Here is a 26,605-nt window from a genome sequence, read left to right as displayed (position 1 = left end):
AAGGAGCCTATCAGAAGGAGTCTCTGACGTCACCTGCTGGCCCTGGCCACTCAGAGCAGTCCAGTGTGCCAGCAGCACCTCTATTTCCAAGATGGCAGAGGTCTGGAGCAACACTGGAGGAGCTCTGGGCACCTCCCAGGGGAGGTGCAGGTCAGGGGAGTGGTCACTCCCCTTTCCTTTGTCCAGTTTCGCGCCAGAGCAGGGATGACGGATCCCTGAACCGGTTTAGACTGGCTTATGCAGAGATGGGCACCATCTGTGCCCATCAAAGCATTTCCAGAGGCTGGGGGAGGCTACTCCTCCCCAGCCCTGACACCTTATTCCAAAGGGAGAGGAAGTCCTTTGTTCTGCCTTCCTGGGCCAAGCCTGGATGGATCCCAGGAGGGCAGAAACCTGTCTGAGGGGTTGGCAGCAGCAGCAGCTGCAGTGAAACCCCGGGAAAGGCAGTTTGGCAGTACCCGGGTCTGTGCTAGAGACCCAGGGAATCATGGGATTGTCTCCCCAATACCAGGATGGCATTGGTGGGGCAATTCCATGATCTTAGACATGTTACATGGCCATATTCGGAGTTACCATTGTGAAGCTATACATAGGTAGTGACCTATGTATAGTGCACGTGTGTAATGGTGTCCCCGCACTCCCGAAGTCCGGGGAATTGGCCCTGAACAATGTGGGGGCACCTTGGCTAGTGCCAGGGTGCCCACACACTAAGTAACTTAGCACCCAACCTTTACCAGGTAAAGGTTAGACATATAGGTGACTTATAAGTTACTTAAGTGCAGTGTAAAATGGCTGTGAAATAACGTGGACGTTATTTCACTCAGGCTGCAGTGGCAGGCCTGTGTAAGAATTGTCAGAGCTCCCTATGGGTGGCAAAAGAAATGCTGCAGCCCATAGGGATCTCCTGGAACACCAATACCCTGGGTACCTCAGTACCATATACTAGGGAATTATAAGGGTGTTCCAGTATGCCAATGTAAATTGGTTAAATTGGTCACTAGCCTGTTAGTGACAATTTGGAAAGAAATGAGAGAGCATAACCACTGAGGTTCTGATTAGCAGAGCCTCAGTGAGACAGTTAGTCATAACACAGGTAACACATACAGGGCACACTTATGAGCACTGGGGCCCTGGCTGGCAGGGTCCCAGTGACACATACAACTAAAACAACATATATACAGTGAAATATGGGGGTAACATGCCAGGCAAGATGGTACTTTCCTACACAACCCCCCCCCCCCCCCAAAAGATGGACAATAAGACTAGCCATGACCTGATGAGTCTTCATTGTGTAAGTGGAAATATCTGGAGAGTCCATCTGCATTGGAGTGGGTACTCCCAGGTCTATGTTCCACTGTATAATCCATTCCCTGTAGGGATATGGACCACCTCAACAATTTAGGGTTTTCACCTTTCATTTGTTTTAGCCAAAGTAGAGGTTTGTGGTCTGTCTGAACAATGAATTGAGTGCCAAACAGGTATGGCCTCAACTTCTTCAGTGCCCAGACCACAGCAAAGGCCTCCCTCTCTATGGCAGACCAACGCTTTTCTCTAGGGGTCAACCTCCTGCTGATAAAAGCAACAGGTTGATCCTGGCCCTTAGAATTAAGTTGTGATAAGACTGCCCCTACCCCTAATTCAGATGCATCAGTTTGGACAATGAATTTTTTGGAGTAACAGGGGCTTTTCAGGACAGGTACAGAGCACATGGCCTGCTTCAGCTCCTCAAAAGCTTTCTGACAGCTAGCTGTCCACAATACCTTTTTAGGCATTTTCTTAGATGTGAGGTCATTAAGAGGGGCTGCAATAGAGCCATAGTTCTTTATGAACCTCCTGTAATACCCAGTGAGGCCTAAGAAGGCTCTCACCTGGGTCTGAGTTGTAGGGGGAACCCAATCTATAATAGTTTGGATTTTCCCCTGAAGTGGTGCAATCTGTTCTCCACCTACCAGGTGTCCCAGATAAACCACTTTCCCCTGCCCTATCTGGCACTTTGAAGCCTTGATAGTGAGGCCTGCCTTCTGCAGGGCCTCCAAAACTTTCCATAGGTGGACCAGGTGATCATCCTAGCTGGAGCTAAAGACAGCTCAATCATCTAGATATGCTGCACTAAAAGCTTCCAGCCCTTGCAGGACTGTGTTCACCAACCTTTGAAAAGTGGCAGGTGCATTTTTCAATCCAAAAGGCATTACTGTGAATTGGTAATGGCCTCCAATGGTTGAAAATGCAGTTTTTGCTTTTGCATCCTCTGATAACTTGATCTGCCAATACCCTGCAGTCAAATCAAAGGTGCTTAGATACTTGGCAGATGCCAGTGTATCTATTAGCTCATCTGCCCTGGGTATAGGGTGAGCATCAGTTTTGGTTACCTGGTTGAGACCTCTATAGTCTACACAAAACCGCATTTCTTTCTTTCCATCCTTGGAATGAGGTTTTGGTACAAGTACCACAGGAGAGGCCCATGGACTTTCAGAGTGCTCAACCACTCCCAGTTCAAGCATTTTCTGCACTTCTTGCTTTATGCAGTCTCTGACATGGTCAGGCTGCCTATAGATCTTACTTTTGACAGGCAAGCATTCTCCAGTATCTATAGTGTGCTCACACCAAGAAGTGGTGCCTGGCACAGTAGAGAAGAGTTCAGAAAACTGACCCAGGAGATTTATGCAGTGGTCTTTCTGCTCAGCAGTAAGACAATCTGCCAAAACTTCACCTTCCACTAGAGCATCTTGTTCTGTGGAAGAGAAGAGATCAGGGAGAGGGTCACTCTCTTCTTCCTGTCCCTCATCTGTTGCCATGAGCAGGGTGAGATCAACCCTGTCATAGTAGGGTTTCAGGCGATTGACATGGAGCACCCTAAGCGGACTCCTGGCAGTGCCTAAGTCAACTAAGTAGGTGACTTCTCCCTTCTTTTCAACAATTATGTGGGGTCCACTCCATTTGTCTTGGAGTGCTCTTGGGGCCACAGGCTCCAAGATCCACACTTTCTGCCCTGGTTGGTACTGAACCAAAACAGCCTTCTGGTCATGCCATTGCTTTTGGAGCTCTTGGCTGGCCTGAAGGTTTTTACTGGCCTTTTTCATGTACTCAGCCATCCTAGATCTTAGGCCAAGTACATAGTCCACTATGTCTTGCTTTGGAGCTTTTAAAGGTTGTTCCCAACCCTCCTTAACAAGTGTTAGAGGACCTCTTACAGGGTGTCCAAATAGGAGTTCAAAGGGGCTGAAGCCCACTCCTTTTTGGGGTACCTCCCTGTAAGCAAAAAGGAGGCAAGGTAACAGGATATCCCATCTCCTGCGGAGTTTTTCAAGGAGTCCCATTATCATACCTTTGAGATTTTTGTTAAATCTCTTCACCAGTCCATTTGTTTGTGGATGATAGGGTGTGGTGAACTTGTATGTCACACCACATTCCTTCCACATGGCCTTTAAGTAAGCAGACATGAAATTGCTTCCCCTGTCTGATACCACCTCTTTTGGGAAGCCCACCCTGGAAAAGATTCCCAAGAGGGCCTTTGCCACTGCAGGAGCTGTAGTGGTCCTTAGAGGAATTGCTTCAGGATATCTGGTGGCATGGTCCACTACCACCAAGATAAACCTATTGCCTGAAGCAGTAGGAGGGTCAAGGGGGCCAACTATGTCAAGCCCTTGAGTGCCATTTGTTTTGCCACTGGCTTGAGAGGTTTCACAGGACTTACAAAATTCCTTTGTGTCCTCTGACATTCTAGGCCAATGAAACAAGGGGACAAGCCTGTCCCAAGTTTTCATTTGCCCCAAATGTCCAGCTAAGGGAATGTCGTGGGCTAGAGTTAGGAGGAACTTTCTGTACTCCTGAGGAATCACCAATCTCCTGGCAGCTCCAGGTTTTGGATCCCTTGCTTCAGTGTACAAAAGGTTATCCTCCCAGTAAACTCTGTGAGAGTCACTGACATCCCCATTTGCTTGTTTGACAGCTTGCTGCCTTAGACCCTCTAGTGTGGGACAGGTATGCTGTGTCACACTCAGCTCCTCCCTGGCAGGCCCCCCTTCACCCAAAATCTCAGCAGTGTCTGCTTCCAGCTCCTCTGGTGTAGGTTCTGCACAGGGTGGAAATTCTTCTTCCTCAGAAGTTGAATCCACTGTAGAGGGAGGGATAGTAGGTAGTGATTTACCTTTACTAACCCTAGCTTTAGGGAGCACTTGGTCCATTCTTCCAGGATCCAAGTCACCCTGTCCTTTTTGCTTTTTGTCCTGAGCCCTGGTTAAAGCAAAAATATGCCCAGCATTGCTGCATGAGCCTCCAACTCCACATCTGACCAAGCTGATGTCTCTAAACCATTTCCTAGTAGACAGTCTACAGGTAAATCTGAGGCAGCCACAACTTTCTTTGGACCAGTAACCCCCCCCCCCCCCCCCCCCCCCCAGTTGAGATTTACAACAGCCATGGGGCGGCTAAGTGTGTTGTTATGGGCATCGGTTACTTGGTACTGGTGACCAAGTAGGTGTTGTTCAGGGTGGTCCAGTTTCTCTATTACCATGGTAACACTGGCCCCTGTGTCCCTGTAGGCCTGAACCTCAACACCATTTATTAGGGGCAGTTGCTTGTACTTATCCATGTTAAGGGGACAAGCAACCAAGGTGGCTAAATCAATAGCCCCCTCAGAGACTAACACAGCCTCTGTGGTCTCCCTAACAAGACCAACCCCAACTAAATTACCAAAAGTGAGCCCAGATACTCCCTTGGATTGGCTATTAGTAGGTTTGCTCCCACCACCACTGCTATTACTAGGGGCACTAGGTGTAGCAGCTGGGGTTGTAGTGGTAGGAGGCTTGGTGCTTTTCTTTGGACAACTGGGATCTGTTGTCCAATGGCCTTTTATTTTACATAAATAGCACCATGGTTTCTTTTCTTTGTTTTGATTTGAAGAGGATTTGGGCCCACCACCACCACCAGAGTGTTTTTATGGGCCTGATGAAGACTCATTTTTAGATTTGTCCCCACCCTTGTCAGAAGACTTACCATCCTTCTTCTTGCCATCCTTGTCACCCCCTGTATAAACTTTTCTGTTCACCCTTGTTCTGACCCATTTGTCTGTCTTCTTTCCCAATTCTTGGGGAGAGGTCAGATCAGAGTCTACCAGGTACTGGTGTAACAAATCAGACACACAATTATTAAGAATATGCTCTGTCAGGATTAAGTTATACAGGCTTTCATAGTCAGAAACTTTACTGCCATGTAACCACCCCTCCAAGGCCTTCACTGAATGGTCAACAAAGTCTACCCAGTCTTGTGCATACTCCTTTTTGGTTTCTCTGAACTTCATCCTGTACTGTTCAGTGGTTAAGCCATAACCATCTAGGAGTGCATTCTTAAGAACTGTAAAATTATTGGAATCACTTTCCTTTACAGTAAGGAGCCTATCCCTACCCTTTCCACTGAAAGATAGCCATAGGATAGCAGCCCACTGCCTTTGAGGGACCTCCTGTACAACACAGGCCCTCTCAAGTGCAGCAAACCACTTGTTAATGTCATCCCACTCCTTGTAAGGGGGAACTATCTTGTGCAGATTCCTAGAATCATGCTCTTTTGCAGGATGACTATTTGGAATACTGCTGCTGCCACCATGGGGTCCTAACCCCAACCTCTGCCTTTCTTTTTCTAAATCGAAGGTTTGCCTATCTAAATCCAGCTGTTGCTTCTTGAGCTTCAGCCTGGATTCTTCCACTCTCAATTTATTGAGTTCCCTTTCTAACATTCTGTCTTCGGGGAGGGTGGGACGGGCATGCCTTGACACAGAAGAATGGTGTGAATGGACAGAGGGAGACCTGTCCCTAACAGATGGCACTCTAACATTCTGGCCTATAGAAGTCACACTCCTACTATGAGAGGTAACACTCTTACTGTGATGAGAAGTCACATTTGTACCAGCTATGCTAGGTGGCCTGCTAAGGGGCAGGTTGTGAAAGTTTCCTTCTAACTCTTTTACTAGGGGTGCCCCAGAATCAGAGTGGGAACCATCAGCTAATTTCTCACCAGAAGTGCCAACAAAGGTCTTATCTTGTTCAACTAGCATGTTAACTAATAATTCTCTAGAGGGATTCTTCCCTACCCCTAAACCTCTTTCTACACAGAGACTCCTTGCTGCCTTCCAGCTAAGGTGGTCATAAGCAGTCTTGGCCAGATCCAGAGTTTGACCTGTACCAGACATAATAGAAAAGGTTTTAAGGGACAGAAAAAGAAAGAAAAAGTTTCAGAACTTTTTAAAGAACAGAAAAAAACTTTTTAAACTTTTTAAAGAACAGAAAAAAACTTTTTAAACTTTTTAAGAACTTTTTCAAAGTTTAGATGTACTTTTCAGCACTTAGTAAAAGAAGTGAGAGAAGAAAAGCAAAACCTTTTGGTTAGGTGTACATACACTGAACTTGTTTTGTATATTTTTCTCTTATGAAAAGTACAATGACAAAAGTGGTAAGTAGTTGCAAAGTACTTATCCCACCGCTGCACAACCAATGTAGGAGGCTGGACTGGCTTGTAGTGAGTACCAAGGGGTACTTACACCTTGCACCAGGCCCAGGTATCCCTTATTAGTGTATAGGGGTGTCTAGCAGCTTAGGCTGATAGAAAAGGTAGCTTAGCAGAGCAGCTTAGGCTGAACTAGGAGACGAGTGAAGCTCCTACAGTACCACTAGTGTCATATGCACAATATCATAAGAAAACACAATACACAGATATACTAAAAATAAAGGTACTTTATTTTTATGACAATATGCCAAAAGTATCTCAGTGAGTACCCTCAGTATGAGGATAGCAAATATACACAAGATATATGTACACAATACCAAAATATGCAGTAATAGCAATAGAAAACAGTGCAAACAATGTATAGTCACAATAGAATGCAATGGGGGCACATAGGGATAGGGGCAACACAAACCATATACTCTAGAAGTGGAATGCAAACCACGAATGGACCCCAAACCTATGTGACCTTGTAGAGGGTCGCTGGGACTGTAAGAAAACAGTGAGGGTTAGAAAAATAGCCCACCCCAAGACCCTGAAAAGTGGGTGCAAAGTGCACCTAAGTTCCCCAAAGAGCACAGAAGTCGTGATAGGGGAATTCTGCCAGAAACAACAACACCAGCAATACAACAACGATGGATTTCCTGACGAGAGTACCTGTGGAACAAGGGGACCAAGTCCAAGAGTCACGATCAAGTCGGGAGTGGGCAGATGCCCAGGAAATGCCAGCTGTGGGTGCAAAGAAGCTGCCACTGGATGGTAGAAGCTGTGGATTCTGCAAGAACGACAAGGGCTAGAAACTTCCCCTTTGGAGGATGGATGTCCCACGTCGTGAAGAGTCGTGCAGAAGTGTTTCCGTGCAGAAAGACCGCAAACAAGCCTTGCTAGCTGTAAGGGTCGCGGTTAGGGTTTTTGGATGCTGCTGTGGCCCAGGAGGGACCAGGATGTCGCAAATTGCGTGAGGAGGCAGAGGGGGCACCCAGCAAGAGAAGGAGCCCACTCAGAAGCAAGCAGCACCCGCAGAAGTGCCGGAACAGGCACTACGAAGTGGAGTGAACCGGAGCTCACCCGAAGTTGCACAAGAGGGTCCCACGAAGCCGGAGGACAGCTCAGGAGGTCGAGCAATGCAGGTTACAGTGCCGGGGACCCAGGCTTGGATGTGCACAAAGGAAATGCTCCGTGAGTGCACAGGAGCCGGAGTAGCTGCAAAACACGCGGTTCCCAGCAATGCAGTCTAGCGTGGGGAGGCAAGGACATACCTCCACCAAACTTGGACTGAAGAGTCACTGGACTGTGTGAGTTACTTGGACAGAGTTGCTGAGTTCAAGGGACCTCGCTCGTCGTGCTGAGAGGAGACCCAGAGGACCGGTGATGCAGTTCTTTGGTGCCTGCGGTTGCAGGGGGAAGATTCCGTCAACCCACAGGAGATTTCTTAGGAGCTTCTAGTGCAGACTACCCCCACAGCATGCACCACCAGGAAAACAGTCGAGAAGGCGGCAGGATCAGCGTTACAAGGTCGCAGTAGTCGTCTTTGCTACTTTGTTGCAGTTTTGCAGGCTTCCAGCGCGGTCAGCAGTCGATTCCTTGGCAGAAGGTGAAGAGAGAGATGCAGAGGAACTCTGATGAGCTCTTGCATTCATTATCTAAGGAATTCCCCAAATCAGAGACCCTAAATAGCCAGAAAAGGAGGTTTGGCTACCTAGGAGAGAGGATAGGCTAGCAACACCTGAAGGAGCCTATCAGAAGGAGTCTCTGACGTCACCTGCTGGCCCTGGCCACTCAGAGCAGTCCAGTGTGCCAGCAGCACCTCTATTTCCAAGATGGCAGAGGTCTGGAGCACACTGGAGGAGCTCTGGGCACCTCCCAGGGGAGGTGCAGGTCAGGGGAGTGGTCACTCCCCTTTCCTTTGTTCAGTTTCGCGCCAGAGCAGGGCTGAGGGATCCCTGAACCGGTTTAGACTGGCTTATGCAGAGATGGGCACCATCTGTGCCCATCAAAGCATTTCCAGAGGCTGGGGGAGGCTACTCCTCCCCAGCCCTGACACCTTATTCCAAAGGGAGAGGGTGTAACACCCTCTCTCTGAGGAAGTCCTTTGTTCTGCCTTCATGGGCCAAGCCTGGCTGGACCCCAGGAGGGCAGAAACCTGTCTGAGGGGTTGGCAGCAGCAGCAGCTGCAGTGAAACCCCGGGAAAGGCAGTTTGGCAGTACCCGGGTCTGTGCTAGAGACCCGGGGAATCATGGGATTGTCTCCCCAATACCAGGATGGCATTGGTGGGGCAATTCCATGATCTTAGACATGTTACATGGCCATATTCGGAGTTACCATTGTGAAGCTATACATAGGTAGTGACCTATGTATAGTGCACGCGTGTAATGGTGTCCCCGCACTCACAAATTCCGGGGAATTGGCCCTGAACAATGTGGGGGCACCTTGGCTAGTGCCAGGGTGCCCACACACTAAGTAACTTAGCACCCAACCTTTACCAGGTAAAGGTTAGACATATAGGTGACTTATAAGTTACTTAAGTGCAGTGTAAAATGGCTGTGAAATAACGTGGATGTTATTTCACTCAGGCTGCAGTGGCAGGCCTGTGTAAGATTTGTCAGAGCTCCCTATGGGTGGCAAAAGAAATGCTGCAGCCCATAGGGATCTCCTGGAACCCCAATACCCTTGGTACCTCAGTACCACATACTAGGGAATTATAAGGGTGTTCCAGTATGCCAATGTAAATTGGTTACATTTGTCACTAGCCTGTTAGTGACAATTTGGAAAGAAATGAGAGAGCATAACCACTGAGGTTCTGATTAGCAAAGCCTCAGTGAGACAGTTAGTCATCACACAGGTAACACATACAGGGCACACTTATGAGCACTGGGGCCCTGGCTGGCAGGGTCCCAGTGACACATACAACTAAAGCAACATATATACAGTGAAATATGGGGGTAACATGCCAGGCAAGATGGTACTTTCCTACACTAATGCCCTGATCAACACCCATCTCACTCATAGTTGTCCATAGTTTTGAATGTATAATACATCAAAGGCCACTGATGAGTCCATAAATGGCATGAAAACCCCTTCTGCAATAGTGTGCATTAAAATCCCCTGCTCATAGAATGTGCAGAGGTTTTGAGTGTGCATTAGAAATATTTTGGATGGCAACATCTAGATCGATGACACCCTGACTTTTCTTAAAATCAAAACAGTTATTATGTAAAATGACAAAATTGATATCCCATTCTTCCTGCAGCGCAAACAAAATAAAGTGGAAGAAAGTGGAGTCATTTATAAATGTAAGGAATTTGCGTTGGAAAAAAAATAGGATATAAGTTGCTAGGCCCCCTCCTTAAATCTGCCACATCTGGAGGGCACGGTCGGTGTGCAGTAAACAGAAAAGCCTTCAATGTGACAGCTGTGTAGAGCCCAAGTTTCTAAAAAGCACAATACTTGAAAACTAGAAACATATTCCCTCCAAACAACCGTAGAGATTTTTTTTCTGTAAGCCTGCTACATTCCATGACAGAACACCTATATTACTCTTAGCGCCTGTGACACTAGAATGCATCAGTGGGCTTTATGTTGAGGAAGAATGAGGCAAAAAAGAGGGATTCATCTATGCCAGGCTGCTTATTGTGAAAGGATGGGGAAAGACTAGGATCTATAGGTCGTACTGGATCTGTACAACTAGTAGTCTCCTTATTATGTAGGCAGTCAGTCCTGATCATTCAACTTACTTAAAGACTCAAAACGGATGCCCCTCCTCTATTCATTGCCTGCTGATATACAGAGTCCTGCAGTAACATGAGAAGATATCACCCTGGGGGCCTGAAAAAATAAAAGCCTAATGGGACAACAGCAATACATTTGGATGTATATTGCACAGTGCAAAATAAATTGAGAATCATTCTGACAAACTGGCTGGTGAAAATTCATCTAAACACAGTCACCTATTATAGTTTCCTCCCCTCTTCCCACCCAATTTACCTGTCTAATCATAACCATGTTAGCAAAAATAGCATTAGTTAAACCAACCCTACTCCCCATCCAGTGTATGCACGTGTTTTTCGAGCTCCTACCTGTGTGCCCGCTGGCAAAATCAGAACCAGTACAATGCACTGCTAAAGGGCTAGTAGCATGGCCTGACACTGATGAACGCATCCTGGATAGTCTAGAGGTCCAAATTCAGTCACAGTTTTGGGGCTTCCAGGTGCTACTGACTGTTGAGAGGAGTGAACTTGTCCTGCACAAGATGTTTGTTTTTTATTGGGTGGCCTGAGGGGTGAGATAAGGGAGTAATAGACTCATGTTCTACAGAAATACACAGATTAGCATATATGCCGCTAGGGTCGCAAGTTGGTCGAATACCAGCAGTCAACAAGAAGACTTTTCTGCTGTCTTCTATGTTGAGGGCAATATTAGGATGATTGTGGAGCTCAACTATTGTGGACGCCTCAATTTCCGCCTTGGTGTTGCAGAATTCCTTATTAAGACCCTACTTCCGTTAGAACCTTTTCAGGCTGTACAACATTCCCTGTTTAAATGTTATGTTTCCTCTTACCTGTGATAAACATTTATAACAGGAACATAAACAGTCTAAAAGTCAGATAAGAGGACTCTGATGCGGAATCTCAGCCACAGTACAAAGCAAAGTATATGATATATGGGAAACAGAGCAAAGGAGGATGGAGTGCATAGTAGTACAAATCACAGGGGGTGGCCCAACCTCATCTGGCGGGCTCAGAGGGGCCCATCTTGGGCCGATCTTCAGCTGGGACATCCCACTCTCGTCCCGCGCTGTGGGAACTGCAGGGCAGATTATGCAGTAAGAGGGAAGTGCGCCTCTTCCTTCCTCAGTCAGCCACAAGCGATGCTTTCTGATGTCTTCTGGTACAGTGAGTCCCTTTGTGCAAAACAGCGGAACGGTGGATGCCTCCTGATGTTTCCTGGGATGTCTCCTGGAAAAGTGAGTCCCTTTGTACAAAAGCACATCTCAAAAGTATATTAAATCAGAATACAAAGTAACTATAATCTGGTAGAGACTTCTAGTTGCGGATTCGTTACCTTAGAATTACCTCAGGTGTCAGACTGGATCTGGAGATTTTTCTTTGAGCAGAACCCTTGCACACCATCAGGTGGCGTTGGTTGACTCTGCGTGCGTTGTTGGCGTTGTGTTTGCCATGATGATCCCGGCGCACTCACGTCAGTTCTTTTCTTTCCATACAGATCCAGAGAGAACTACCCTCAGTCGTTTTTTTTGACTGACTTAGACCGTTTTGTCGAGTTTTTTGGCACTTCACTCCCGGTCTCAATCGAGAGGAAGGTCACGAGACCTCTCACAGAGCCATCCCCACTCTTCTTTGTCCCACTCTAAGTCCTCGGGACATTCAGGTCACAAGAAGAAGAAAAACAAACATTCTTCAACTTCACCTTGTCGCTCAGATGATGCGACGCAAGAAGATCTTTGACAGTCTAAGCCTGAGTCTTTAGATCCTGCTTCTGGGTCGCCTCCTTGAGTTTCCTCCCGCAGGAGTATCCTACCTTAACTCAAACCAAGAAGCTGTTAGCCCCTATAACCAGGGTAAGGGCGATCAGCTTTTGATATTCTTATTATTTGGAGCATTATAAGTAGTAGGAGGAAAGATACTATCACTTCCAGTTGCTTTCAAACGTGTATATAAAAAGCAAGGGGGACATTGCATGACTTGGGTCACTTTTCACTTGTGTTTGCAGTGAAGTGTGGTGTGCCACATGTGATCAGAGTGCGGTTCGAGGGTTCCCTTCAATTAGTAGAGATGATAGGTCTAGCTAGGTTTTTATGTCCCTACATGTGGCTCAAGGAATTCTTGGTAAGGTAGGATACTCCTGTATGTAGTTCCCTTGCACTCAGTATTAGAGAGTAATAATCAAACCAGGTTGTAAGGTGGAGTAGGGGTCCTTGGCCCTGATGAATGCCTGAGACACGTTAAGGCTGTTAAAAATGGGCAAAAACATGTTGACCAGATATTAGATGACACAAATCATAATTGACAAGATATCACCTCCTGTTTTTAACAGTACCTGTGTTCTTCGCCAATAAAGGTTAAAAGCTGGGGTAACACAAGGTATTTTTAGCTTGTTTGTCTGGATTCCATTGTCTATCGAGTTGTTACTTATTGAGAACTCCCTCCTGCGTTGGGTTGCCAGGTGGTTGAGTCTGCCCTGGTCGCATCATCCTACCAGGGCAGAGGGAGGAAACCAATGATGAAGCATGACACTACTAGGTGTGTGAGGATTCCTCTTCCATAAATGGCATACCCCCCTTTAGCCATAATAGGTACTGTTAGACCTCGAGTGGAGGCTTGTTTGAAAAGAGAACTATTGTTGGGCTTCTTTTTAGTAGCAGTCACATCAGGTTGTGTTTTTTCGGATACTTAAGGGGTTGTGTGACTGTGTCCCTCTCTTCCTCTATATCTGTATGTGAGTGAAAACTGACGGGAGGGATGCAGCCAACTTCACAATATGTTGTGGGCTGGACAAAACCGACTCACTGGGCAGATCAGTTGCGTAAATGGTGGCCTTATGGCACCAAGCCCGGTTGAGGACATTTGACTATTTGGGGGATGTCCATCAGTCTCTCATTGACATGCCCTTTGATGGCACCCATCTCTTCGGAGACAAAGCAGACTAGCACTCGAGCGCTTTAAGGAGTCAAGGGCTACGACTCGGTCCTTTGGCCCCACAGCTGCTTCTGACCCCCTCAGTCAACTTTTCACCCTTTTTGTGGCTATGAAAGAGGCACCTAACCACGCTCCTTCCACACCAGCTACAGAGATGTGCATGCTGCCCATGCTGCCCAGCCTCTGCATTGCCGTGGACACGGGATCCAACGTCCTCGTGGATCAGGGAGCCAGCGGTCCACTCAACCCACCACCGCCCCTGCTGCAGCCTCCAAACCTTCCTAAGCCCGTGCTCCATTCCGGACCAGTTAGAGGAAGGATTCGCATTACCTGCCCCACTGGAAATCCATCATGATGGACAGGTGGGTTTTGCAGATTGTCCGAAGAGGCTACTCCCTCCCCTTTGACTACCCCTCTGGCCATGCCACCATCTTACGACCAGATGACAGAGGATCACTTGCCACTTATTCGCAAGGAAGTTACGGTTCTCTTGGCCAAGGGAGCCATAGAGAGGGTCACTGTACCAGAAGTAGGCAGTGTGTGTTATTCCTTCTACTTTCTGGTGGCCGAAAAGGACAAGGGCCTTCTCCCTATCCTAGACCTCTGGTCCCTCAATCTCTTCCTCAGAAAGGAAAAGTTCAAAATGCTTACTCTGGCTAAGGTCCTATCTGCCCTGGAGACTGGATGGTAGCGTTGGACTTGTAGGACGCCTTTCTCACCTTCCCATCCTGCCTGCTGACAGATGTTACTTGCGGTTTGTGGTAGGTCATGAGCACTTTCAGTTTTCCATGCTCCCTTTTGCCCTTACAAGCGCCCCTTGGGTCTTCACTAAAGTGATGGCGGTGGTTACAGCTCATCTGCGCAGGCAAGGGGTTTCAATCAATTTTCCCCTACCTCAACAACTGGCTGTTGAAGGCAAGCTCCCCCCAGGCGGTCATCTCCCACTTTCAGACAACAGCAAACCTTCTGCACTCACTGGAGTTCACAATAAACGTTCCAAAGTCACACCTGACTCCCTCTCAGAAGCTCCCTTTCATCGGAGCTGTAATGGATAGTGCAGTTTCTGGCCTATCCTCCTGAGCAGCGAGTCCAGGATATTCAGGCTTTGATACCAAGCCTCTATCCTGGGTTTCAGTGACAATTACTCTGAGGCTGCTGTGTCTCGTGGCCTCCTGCATCCTGCTGGTTACACATGTGTGATGGCTTATGTGGGCCCTGCAGTTCCAGTTGGCATAGCATCAGGGTCATCTCCGACATGGTCCAGATCTCTGCGGGAACTGTTGAAGATCTGCAGTGGTGGCTTACAAATTGTGATTGGGTCCAAGGCAAATCCCTCTTTCATTCCCAACCAGATCTCGCTGAAGTGACAGGTGCATCACTCCTGGGATGGGGCGGCCACATGGGGGAGGCAGGGATCAGAGGCATCTGTCAGAGTCTGGGCTCCACATTAATCTTCTGGAGCTCAGGTAGATGAGGCTTGCATTGAAAGCATTCCTTCTCTTTCTCCAAGGGAAAGTGGTGCAGGTGTTCACCGACAACACCACTGCCATGTGATACTGCAAAAAGCAGGGCGAAGTGGGGTCGTGGACCCTTTGTCAAGAGGCTCTTTGTCTCCAGACATCGCTAGAACGTCAGGGCATTTCCCTGGTAGTTCAACATCTGGCGGGCTCTCTGAACGCCAGAAAAGACAAACTCAACCGTCGATGCATTGTCAATCATGAATGCCGTCTCCATTCGGCTCCTCACGTTGAAAACTGCTTTCTTTATTGCCATCACCTCTGTCCGCAGAGTGAGTGAGCTCCAAGCTCTTTCTTCGAAGCCACTATTTTTATCTATCCATCCAGACAAGGTGGTGCTTCGTACCAGGGCCTCTTTCGTCCCTAAAGTGGTCATGCCCTTTCATGTATGCCAATCCTTCACTTTGCCTACTTTTTACGCACCCCCACATCCTTCTCATGAAGTGGAGATACTCCACCATCTGGATCCAATAAAAACGTTAGCGTTCTACCTTAAACGTACCAAAGACTTCCAGGTGAATAATCAAATTTGTTGGTTATGTGGGTGCAAAGAAATGACGGCGGTGCAGAAGCGGACCATCTCTCGATGGGTTGTCCTCTACATCAAGATGTGCTGTGCTACAAGCAAAACAAATGATGGATTAAATCCACATCTGTGACTGAGGGTGAATATTTGATTGCTCTGCATTCCGTCCTTCATCTGTTGTTTTTGCATTTGTCGCCCCAAGTGGGAAGGGCATGCCCAGACGTGGGTCCTGTGCTTGCTATGCCACCAGATTCAAGCTAGCCTGGCTGATGAAGGGTGATACCCTAAAACCGGTCCCAGGATGCTTGTTTCTGGTCCAGGGAGGACCTGGCCTGGCAGTTCGGGCTGGACTGTTCCCATGGGGTACCGGGTCAAGACTGATTTGCATATGGCTGGGTCCAAACTGGAATGGCATGGCAAGCAAAAAAAAATGATGGATTAAACCTAGATCTGTGACTGGGGGGTGAATGATTTGCTCTGCATTACGTCCATCATCTGTTGTTTTTGCTTTGGCAAAGAAGCAGCCCCTTGAGGGTTTGCATGCTCATTCCACAAGAGTAACTGCTGCATCCACTGCGTTGGCACATGGAGGTCCGGTCCTTGACATCTGCCAGGCAGCAACATGAGTGTCTCTGCACATGTTCACAAAGCATTACTGTCTGGACAGTCATGTGCGCAAAGAGGGCTACTTAAGCTGTTCGGTCCTGCAGGACTATTTAGTCTGATCTTGGTTCTCAGTCCACCGCCGAGGTTGGTATTACTTTGGTATCTATTCTAAGGGATGGAATCTGCGACTAGAGGTCTCTATCCTATGAACAAGTTACTTACCTTCAGTAACGAATTATCTGGTAGAGACATATTCTAATTGCAGATTCCTTACCAACCCACTCATTCTCCCCGCTTTGCAAACTGATTTTTAGGGACAGGGACTCCCTTTTCAGGGCCCTAGTTCTGGCACACCAATCTCTAAGTTCTTCATGGCTCTGTGCTACTGGCGTGGAAAATTGTGAAAAGAAACTGATGTCAGCGCCAGGGTGCTGTCTATATATGACCCGACCTCATCACGGTGAACACGAAGCCAGTGACGCATGCGGAGTCGACCAGCGCCACCTGATGGTGCGCAAGTGTGTTGCTCTAAGAAACATCTCCGGATCCAGTCTGACGCCTGGGGAGATTCTAAGGTAAGGAATCTGCAACTAGTATATGTCTCAGCCAGATAATTTGTCACAGAAGGTAAGTAACTTGTTCATTCCCACCTCACAAAGTAGTGTTAATAGGGCTTATTCATGCCTCACATATGACGAATCCCTTCCACAAATATAAACATAATATAAAATATGCAACAATAAACATAAGGAAATAGTACCACTTTGCAAGTACAGAAGTAAAAAGTGATCAGAACTTATAAATGTGCAACTACTTACTGAAACTTAACAGACTTGGGGCCACATGTACTAACATTTATGTTTGCGATTACCAAATAGTGAATTTTTGCGAATCACTATTTGGTAATCACAAACACCAATGTAAAAAACTTGTGTTTTACACATTTTGAGATTTCCAGTGGGTCGCAAATAGACCTACCTCAGTTCTTGCAGCCTTTGGAGGGCACAACAAGGCCCAGCAGTGCCAGGGCCTCAGGAGGCTGTCCCTGACACGCAGCCCACCTGTGTCTAGTCAGTGGAGCGCTATATAGAGCCTGGGTGTGTCCTGCTGCACATGAGTTATTTCAGCCTTAGGTGGGGACTACAAGGCCCAGACGCACCACTGACTCAGTAGACAGTCCCTGACATGCAGCCCACCTGTGTCCGGCACGGTCCTATATAGTGCGTTGGTGTGTCCCACTGCGCGGAGTTCTTGCAGGCTTTTTGAGGGGACTTCAAGGCCCAGTAGCTCTAGACACCCACCAGGAGGTGGTCCCTGACACGCAGCCTAACTGTGTCCTGTGCAGTGCTACATTGCGCATTAGAGTCTCCAGTTGTGCAGGAGGTCTTCCAGCCCTTGGAGGGGACTACCAGGCCCAGCAGCACCAGGGCCCCAGGAGGCAGTCCCTGACACACAGCCCACCAGTGGCCAGTGCAGAACTATATAACGCATTGTTGTGTCCCTGTGCACTGAAGGTCTTGCAGACTTTGGAGGGGACTACAAGGCCCAGCAGCACCAGGGCTCCAGAAGGCGGTCCATGACATGCAGCCCACCTGTGTCCAGTGCAGAGCTATATTGCTTGTTGGGGTTTCCTTCTCTGTGGGACTTCTTGCAGCCTTTGGAAGGGACTACAAGGCTCAGCAGCACCAGGGCTCTAGGAGGCGTTCCCTGAAACACAGCCCACCTATGTCCAGTGCAGCACTATATAGCGCGTTGGTGTGTATCGCTGTGCGGGACGTGCCTGGGCAAAGCCCAGACTGACAGAGGTTGAGCTGGGTCTCCCTGGGCACCCTCATGGTTTGGAGCCTCATTATTGCCCATTAGTGGGGATGTTATCGTGGAAACCATGGGTAAGAGAAGGATCACAGCAGTCACTACAACGGGTGATACTATTGCCACCATTGACTCCTTTTTGTTCCAAGCAGAAGGGGTTCTTACAAAGGAGATAGAAGTGACTGAAAGATTTCTCTCTATGGATGAGGTAAGCGCGACTCACCAGTTTTTGTATCCCATGAAGTTCAGCACCAGAGCTTGGTAACAAGAGGCCCTGGGCAGCCTTTCTCCCCGTTAGCCACCTTATAAGAACTGAAGATGGCACCAGGTGACAATTCCAATTCCACCCTTATTGATCAACCGCTTAAAAAGGAAAAAGAAGGCGGTCCATGCAAGGAGTCCGCCCTGTCAACGAAGAAGGCCAAGGAGGCTAGAGACCTGCAGGAGCCTATTCACTCTTATGTGAACCTTTGTGTTCTAGATAAAATCTGCTCTAGATTTGAAACTATGATATGACTGCACCTAAGATCAGTATTGGACCGTCTTGATGGTTTATAGATAAAAATGGCTAAATTGTTTAACAACCACATTGATACCTCTAGACATAGTATGCCATCAAGCTGTATTGCCGCTGCAGTTAGGGCAATAGATCCTGGTGTTAAGGAGAGAGGATATAATCAGTTGCAGTCAACTACTCCTCTCGACTCCAACAGTGGCACTCTATATATATGGCAGATCATGAAATTAAGTAAGAGTGCAGTAGCTGATAGGTGATAGGGAGATTCTGTTTAATGATTAAAGTGCATTGTTATGGGGTTGTAAGATTTGCATTGTACCTTAACCCCTTTGCTGCCAGGCCTTTTCCCCTCCTGTGCCGAGCCTTTTTTTGGCTATTTGGGGCAGTTCATGCTTAGGCCCTCATAACTTTTTGTTCACATAAGCTATCCGCACCAAATTTGCGTCCTTTTTTCCAACATCCTAGGAATTCTAGAGGTACCCAGACTTGGTGGGTTTCCCTGAAGAAGACCAAGAAATTAGCCAAAACACATCAAAAATGTCGTTTTTTTTTTTTTTTTTTTAAATGGGGGAAAAAAGGGCTGCAGAAGAAGGCTTGTGTTTTTTTTCCCTGAAAATGGCATCAACAAAGTGTTTGCTGTGCTAAAATCACCATCTTCCCAGCTTTCAGGAACAGGCAGACTTGAATTAGAAAACCCAATTTTTCAACACAATTTTGGCATTTTACTGGGACATACCCCATTTTTACAATTTTTTTGTGCTTTTAGCCTTCTTCCAGTTATTGAACGAAATGGGTGAGAAACCAATGCTGGATCGCAGAAAGCTAAACATTTCTGAAAAGTAGATATAATTTTGAATTCAGCAAGGGGTCATTTGTGTAGATCCTACAAGTGTTTTCTACAGAATATAACAGCTGAAATAAAAGAATATTGAAATTGAGGTAAAAAAAACAGCTATTTTTCTCCAGGTTTTACTCTGTAACTTTTTCCTGCGATGTGAGATTTTTGAAAGCAATATACTGTTACGTCAGCTGGACTCTTCTGGTTGCGGAGATATATAGGGCTTGTAGGTTCATCAAGAACCCTAGGTACCCAGAGCCAATAAATGAGCTGCACCTTGCAATGGGTTTTCATTCTATACCGGGTATACAGCAATTCATTTGCTGAAATATAAAAAGTGAAAAAAAGGTATCAAGGAAACCTTTGTATTTCCAAAATGGCCACAAGATAAGGTGTTGAGAAGCAGTGGTTATTTGCACATCTCTGAATTCCGGGGTGCCCATACTAGCATGTGAATTACAGGGCATTTCTCAAATAGACGTCTTTTTTACACACTGTCTTACATTTGGAAGAACAAAATGTAAAGAAAGACAAGGGGCAATAACACTTGTTTTGCTATTCTGTGTTCCCCCAAGTCTCCCGATAAAAATGGTACCTCACTTGTGGGGGTAGGCCTAGCGCCCACGACAGGAACTGCCCCAAAAAACAATGTGGACACATCACATTTTCACAAAGAAAACAGAGCTGTTTTTTGCAAAGTGGCTAGCTGTGGATTTTGGCCTCTAGCTCAGCCGGCATGTAGTGAAACCTAGCAAACCTGCGCAATTTTGAGAACTAGAGACCTAGGGGAATCCAAGATGGGGTGACTTGTCGGACTCTGGGCAGGTTCTGTTACCCAGAATCCTTTGCAAACCTCAAAATTTGGCCAAAAAAACACTTTCCTCTCATTTCGGGGACAGAAAGTTCTGGAATCAGAGCGGAGCCACAAATTTCATTCCACCCAGCGTTCCCCCAAGTCTCCTAATAAAAATGGTACCTCACTTGTGGGGGTAGGCCTAGCACCCGCGACAGGAAATGCCCCAAAACACAACATGGACACATCACATTTTCACAAAGAAAACAGAGCTGTTTTTTGCAAAGTGCCTAGCTGTGGATTTTGGCCTCTAGCTCAGCCGACACCTAGGGAAACCTAGCAAACCTGTGTAGTTTTGAAAACTAGACACCTAGGAGAATCCAAGATTGGGTGACTTGTGGGGCTCTGACCAGGTTCTGTTGCCCAGAATCCTTTGCAAACCTCAAAATGTGGCCAATATAACACTTTTTCCTCTCATTTCGGTGACAGAAAGTTCTGGAATCAGAGAGAAGCTACACATTTCCTTCCACCCAGCGTACCCCCAAGTCTCCAGATAAAAATGGTAACTCACTTTTGTGGGTAGGCCTACTGCCCGCGAAAGGAAATGCCCCAAAACACTATCTAGACACATCAAAATGATCAAATACAAAACTACCTGTTTTTGCGGGGGGTACCTGTGTTTTTGGTCCTGGGCTCAGCAGCCTTCTAGGGAAACCTACCAAACCCAGACATTTCTGAAAACTAGACCCCTGAGGGAGGTCAGTGAGGTGTGACTTGCGTGGATCCCCCAATGTATTCTTACCCAGAATCCTCAGGAAACCTCAAATTTAGCTAAATAATCACATTTTTCCCACATTTCTGTGTGGGATCACTGCACTGGGACAAATTTCATATCACGCAATGTTCCCCTCAATCTCCCGGTAAAAATGATACCTCATTTGTGTAGGTGGGCCAAGTGCTTGTGAAAGGGAAGAGCCAAAAACATGTTGATATTGAGGGGGAACCAAAGGGGGTCCAAAAGGGCAGTTTGCAAAAAAACATTTTTAGGGTGACAAGTGCAGCAGAATTTTTATCGGTATAGATGAGACAATACTCGGTGGAAGAATTTTGTGGATACCTGTAGATTCCAGCAGGTTCCATCACAAAAACGTGGGAAAAATGTGTGATTTACAGCAAAGCTGGAAGTTTGCCGGGCATTGTGGGTACAAAAATGGTGCGGGGTGCATGTGAAACACACCACCCTGGAATCACTCAGATGTTTAGTTTTCAGATGTGTTTAGGTCTTGTGGATTTTTCTACATGGCAGCATCCCAAAGTCCATAAAGTGCAGCCCTCACCATTCCAAGTGGGATGATTTTGAGAGTTAGCCAACCTCTCATGGCCCAAATGTAAAACCAAAACCCAAAATAATCAAATGTCTTCTTGCTTGTTGTGGGATAAGGTGTTTTAGAGTGCAGGGGATAGCTGAAAGACTGTTATCCCCTTCAGTTGGGGTGAGGGCATAACCAGGCATCTAGTAGACTTTCTGCCCCTCCCCCCCCGGGGTGTGGATCAGGGGTAATTGCCCCATCTGCCCACTGGTGGGGAGAACAATTTTGGCCCCATTTATTTGACATACCCCCACCCTCTTATTTTGGAGAAAAAAAAACTTGTCTGGTGGGCTTTCTGCCCCCCCTTGGGGGCAGATGGGCCTTCTAAAAATAGGCCCATCTGCGGGGCAGATATGGCCAACAGTAATGTGCCCCCATGGGGAGCGACCCTCACCCAAGGGGCTGCCCTCCTAAAGAAAACACACGCATACACACACACCAATCCCTGGTGCCTAAGTGGTTTCTGCCCCAACAATCGGACGATCTGCCCACAAGGGGGGGCAGAAATGGTCTAAATACAATTTGCCCCCCAGGGGAGTGACCCTTGCCTAAGGGGTCGCTCCCCACCTCTAAAAAAAACAAAACAAACATTTTTTGTATCCATGGCGCCTAGAGGTTTCTGCCACCCCTGGGGGCAGATCGGCTTAATAACAATAGAGCGATCTGCCCCCAGGGGGAGCAGAAATGGCCTAAAATAAATTCCTCCCCCCCACCCCCGGGGAGCGACCCTTGCCTAAGGGGTTGCTCCCCTTGCGTGAAATTGCTGCAAAAAAAAGATCCCTGGTGCCTAGTGGTAGCCTAACAAAAATCGGCCGAACTGCCCTCAAGGGGGGAAGAAATGGTCTAAATACAATTTGCCCCCCAAGGGAGCGACCCTTGCCTAAGGGATCGCTACCCACCTCTAAAAAACAAAACAAACAAAAAAGAAATGTATCCCTGGCGCCTAGAGGTTCCTGCTCCCCCTGGGAGCAGATCGGCCAAATAACAATAGGCCAATCTGCCCCCAGTGGGGTCAGAAATGGCCTAAAATAAATTTGCACCCCCCCCCCCCCCCCCCCAGGGGAGCAACCGTTGCCTAAGGGGTCGCTCCCCTTCTGTGTATTCGCCATACAAAAAAAACTCCCTGGTGTCTAGTGATTTCTGCTCCCCTGGGGGCAGACTGGCCTCATAAAAATAGGCTGATCTGCCCCCAAGGGGGTCAGAAATGGCCTAAATATAATTTCCCCCCTAGTGAGCGACCTTTACCTAAGGGGTAGCTCCCCAACTCTAAAATAACAACAAAAAAAAACACAAAAACATACAAACAAAAAAAATGATCCCTGCCGCCTAGTGGTTTCTGCCCCCCCCCCGGGGGCAGATTGGCCTAACAACAATAGGCCGATCTGCCCCTAAGGGGGGCAGAAAAACCCTTGAAAAATATTGCCTCCCTGGGGAGCGACCCTTGCCCAAGGGGTCACTGCCCTCATGAAAGTTTCAAATGAAAAATAAATCCCTGGTGTCTAGTGGGCATTTCAAAAGCTGGATTGCTTTATGATCCGGCTTTTGAAATGCTCTGAGAGACTTCAAAGGGAAGGAAATTCCCATTGCATTTCTCTTCCGATGGATGGGGAAGTGGCCTTTGTGCACTGACGTCATCAGACGTCTCGGGTGGGGGTGGGAGGGAAGCCCACAGAGGGAGTGTTTCCTCTGAGCTCAGTGCCTAAGACGTAATGGTTACATGCTCGGCACATGAGCACTTTGCTGGTGGACGTAACCATTATGTCCCCGTCACAGAAGGGGTTAATTGTCTGATACTGTACGATAATGGCTGGTATAATGAATGATTTTTAGAAGTCAATCTTTTATAATCATTTTTATGAATATTTTTATCATGGAGGTTTATTTTTGTATGTCTATTTAACATTTTATGCTGCGAATAAGGGATTTTCCTGACCTGACCTACCTCATGATTATTAATGAGATAGGTATCGGTTTGCAACCCATTGGGAATCACAAAAATCACAGGGATGGTGGCCTGCTGGGTTCAGCAGACCACCATGTCTGTAATTTCTTCTCAATAAAGCAAATTTGTTTTTTAAACGGGATGTGTTATAAAAACAAAAAATAAAAGTTTTATTTTTTAAGAGTAAGCAGTGGTCCATGGGACCATTGCCTACTCTTAAAACAAGCATTGGCCAGGCCCACTTGACTGCCTTTATTTGCTACTCCATTGGATTTTCCAGTGTTGTTTCCTTTGCTGTAGTTTATAAATAGCTCAAAGTTCTAAGAAGGCAACCCAACCAATAAAGTATAACAAAATCCATACTGACATGGTGGCTCTTGTGTGCACATACACAGATGGCCATATTAGAATGGTTTTCAAGCCCATTTAAAAATGTTTGCTGTTAGCAGTGCCCTGGATGATGCACAGCCCAGCAGGCAGCATCTATAGAAAAAGGAAAGTAAAATAATATGTTTTTAATTTTAAAAAGATACTTTAGAACACCAGCCATCTCACTGAAGGGCACAATGTTTGTACACAGGAAAAATGCCATTACTCACACCACTGAGGTATGAAATGGGCTCACCCACTATCACATAGTGTCTGCTGTGGTGGGCAGAAGCAAAATGTGCTTGAAAATACAACAGACCAATGGTTGCAGATGGACAATTGAAAGCCCAACTCTGTATGTATATGTGTGTATTTTCTAATAGTGTTAATTTGGGATGGATTTATTTTCATTTATACAGGTCAGCTTAGGAAAGGGACTTAAAGCAAGAGGAAATGTGGAAGACTGGCTTGGAAAGGTCGAAGAAGCTATGTTCGCTTCTTTAAGACGTCTTAGCAAAGCTGCAATTGCTGATTATCAAACTAAACCGAGAGTTGAGTGGACAGTTGCTGGACATCCTTCACAGGTAATCAACTACACTATCTCTTTCTCTGTACTATTTGTAAATGCTCTTATCATATCTGATGGGCTATGTTTTTGTTCTTTCTGTGAAGGTGGTATTGACCATATCTCAGCTGATGTGGTGCCGTGATCTGACACAGTGCTTAGAGGGCGACAGTACTGAAAATATACAGTCTTTGGCACATTTTGAAAAAGATAACTTTGAGGTGAGTGAGGAATGATTTGCATATGTTTGTTTCTTGCTACTGATGGTGATTCGCTTCTTAGACAGTTGGTCATGATGAACCTCCAGGGTCATAATGTGGTGGTCAGACTGCCAAAGTTGAGGCGGTCCGACTGTCACCGTGAGTGTGTCGGTCCTTGGGCCGCCACACTTGTAATGAGGCCCTTAGTTTACATTCTTTCTTCATGGCATTGGATGCCTCGTCAAATCATAAAAATCACTCTTCAAGTTATGATGCCAAACAAAAGAGGCCAAAATTGATCCTCCACTAATTACCACCTTCTCTAATCCAATTTTCAATTAAATCCCAGATAAAGTCAAAGCCGTTCAGCCCTTTAGGAAAGCTATAAATCAGAAACGGCTAAAAATTGAGGGTAGGTATATTGCTATGGAAAATCCCTATCCTGGATAGGGATAAGCAAATTAGTGATAATCGAGACTGTACATCAAAGACTATTAAAATAGAAATCAAATTATGACAACTCCAAAAAGATACTGACGATTTGTAGATCAGAAAGAGGTGGATGCAATTTAGGACTCAATGGGTTGGCAGAGATAATGGAAGATACAGACCTCTTATGTTTCTTGAGAAAATTCTTCCAGATTTAATTGTCATTCCTCAAGCTCTGAAATTGAATCTATACAGAGTTCACCGTCTAGGGAGCAAAGATGCATCTTTAAAACCTTGTGGCATGATAATCCTTTTTCTGGAATACAGCGACCTTTTATGTGTTCATAAAGCCACCAAAGAAAAGAAAAGATTGTCCTCTTCTGGCCATAATCTTTATCACTGGATGTGTCTACTGTCCAAAATGCTTTGAAAACGATCTTATCAACCCCCCTAAAATGTAAGTGATGGTTTAAATGAGGCTTTTCAATTTGCACCTTTCTTCACTATTATTTTTTCTTTTTCTTTTGATCTCACTTTCCCAATGGCACCTGGCGTTATGATGTCCACACACCTTTTGAATGTGCTTTGGAATATTCCTCTCAGTTCAGAGTTGTGTCCTTTTTTAATATTATTCTATTATTACTATCTTTTTCTGTTCTATTCTCTTTATCTGCCTTCTATTTTTCTTGTTCCTAAGTTCTTTTTCTTTTTGAATATTGAAGGTCACATTTTCTTATCTCTTTCATTCACATTAGCTATTTTTTTGTTTATATCTTTTATGCCAAGGTTACATATATTTTTGGTTTTTATTTTTCTTAATTATGTTCATGATAATATTTTTTCTTTGTAATGGTTTACTTTACTTGAATGTAATGGTTAACTTTACTTTGAATGTCCTGGCTTTGGGTAACTCAGTAAAAAGACAAAGGGCCTGACTCACAAGCTGCACTACAAAATGAACTACAAATTGTAGGTCACAAACTATGCAGGTTTTATGCCTCCACATTACCTATATTTATGTGTGCAAGTTCTGTGCACATGTGAGTACAAGTTTTAGTAGTAAATCTGGGAAGGATACCTGGGAGTGGTTTAAAGAATGAAAAGACTTGCTGCCAAGGGGAATGGTATTAAGAACGAGTAAGACATGTTATGGAGTGTCAGGAAAAGGTTAGGGAGGGACATCACATACCAACAGAGTACGCCAATTACAATAATTAGGGCAGGGCAGAGATATGTAACTTACTTTTTTATAGTATGTTTACACTCAGAATTTGTAAATCCCAAAAGTAGTAAACTTCCTCTAAAATGTAAAATTACTCAAATTAGATCCACAAAGTCTTATCTCACATAGCACAATTAAATACTTTGATAGCCTTTATCCAAAATGAGGTGGATTCTTTACTATTATAGAGGCACTGGGGGCCCGATTCACTAGCCTATCTTTTTATGTGCATAGTTCTCCGCTCTAACAGCAGAGTCTCCACAGTTGTAAAGTTACTATTAAATCATTTGTTTGTGAATACCAAAAAATTGATTTGGGCCCTGTGTTGGTAAATTCTTTTTCCTCCTGTTGAAGGTCATAAAGGCAGTATTGCCATGCCTTGTCATAATTAATTAAATTTAGAGATTATTTCCCAGAAACCTGATGAAACTGGAAGCAGGATCCTAGTGTTATCTTAATAAAAAATACTTATTTCCTATTTATATGCACCATGGTCCTGTAATGCCTGACCGAATATTTTGAAATACAATTAAGTTTATTTAAGTGCTGAAACAGATTTCCTTTTTACATTCTGATAACTGTCCAGTTATTGCCAAATTTGATGTATCTACATTTTGGCAAAAGTTGACAGCTGATACTTTTTGGCGAGATTTTATCCTTTTTTTAAAAAAAATTAAGTTGAACTTTTCCATAAATATGTCAGTGTCAAATAATTGCAATACATTGGAAGCATCTCTCAGAGGCTTC

At 45.8% G+C, this 26,605-nt stretch overlaps 1 protein-coding gene across 2 annotated transcripts in view; it reads left to right on the top strand.

The window, feature by feature from the left end:
• The window catches only part of DNAH6 (dynein axonemal heavy chain 6), a 1,211,389-nt gene that overhangs the window by 368,605 nt on the left and 816,179 nt on the right, over positions 1–26,605 (top strand). For both annotated transcript variants that reach the window (XM_069236637.1, XM_069236634.1), the window contains exons 25-26: positions 23,862–24,026; positions 24,115–24,228. In XM_069236637.1, the coding sequence (XP_069092738.1) occupies positions 23,862–24,026; positions 24,115–24,228 (279 nt within the window). The remainder of the gene's footprint in view (positions 1–23,861; positions 24,027–24,114; positions 24,229–26,605) is intronic.

The sequence above is a fragment of the Pleurodeles waltl genome, chromosome 1_2 (assembly GCF_031143425.1).
Source record: "Pleurodeles waltl isolate 20211129_DDA chromosome 1_2, aPleWal1.hap1.20221129, whole genome shotgun sequence".
Taxonomy (NCBI): Eukaryota; Metazoa; Chordata; class Amphibia; order Caudata; family Salamandridae; genus Pleurodeles; species Pleurodeles waltl.
Note: the sequence above shows the minus strand (reverse complement) of the source record. Positions and strands in the feature narration are given on the sequence as shown.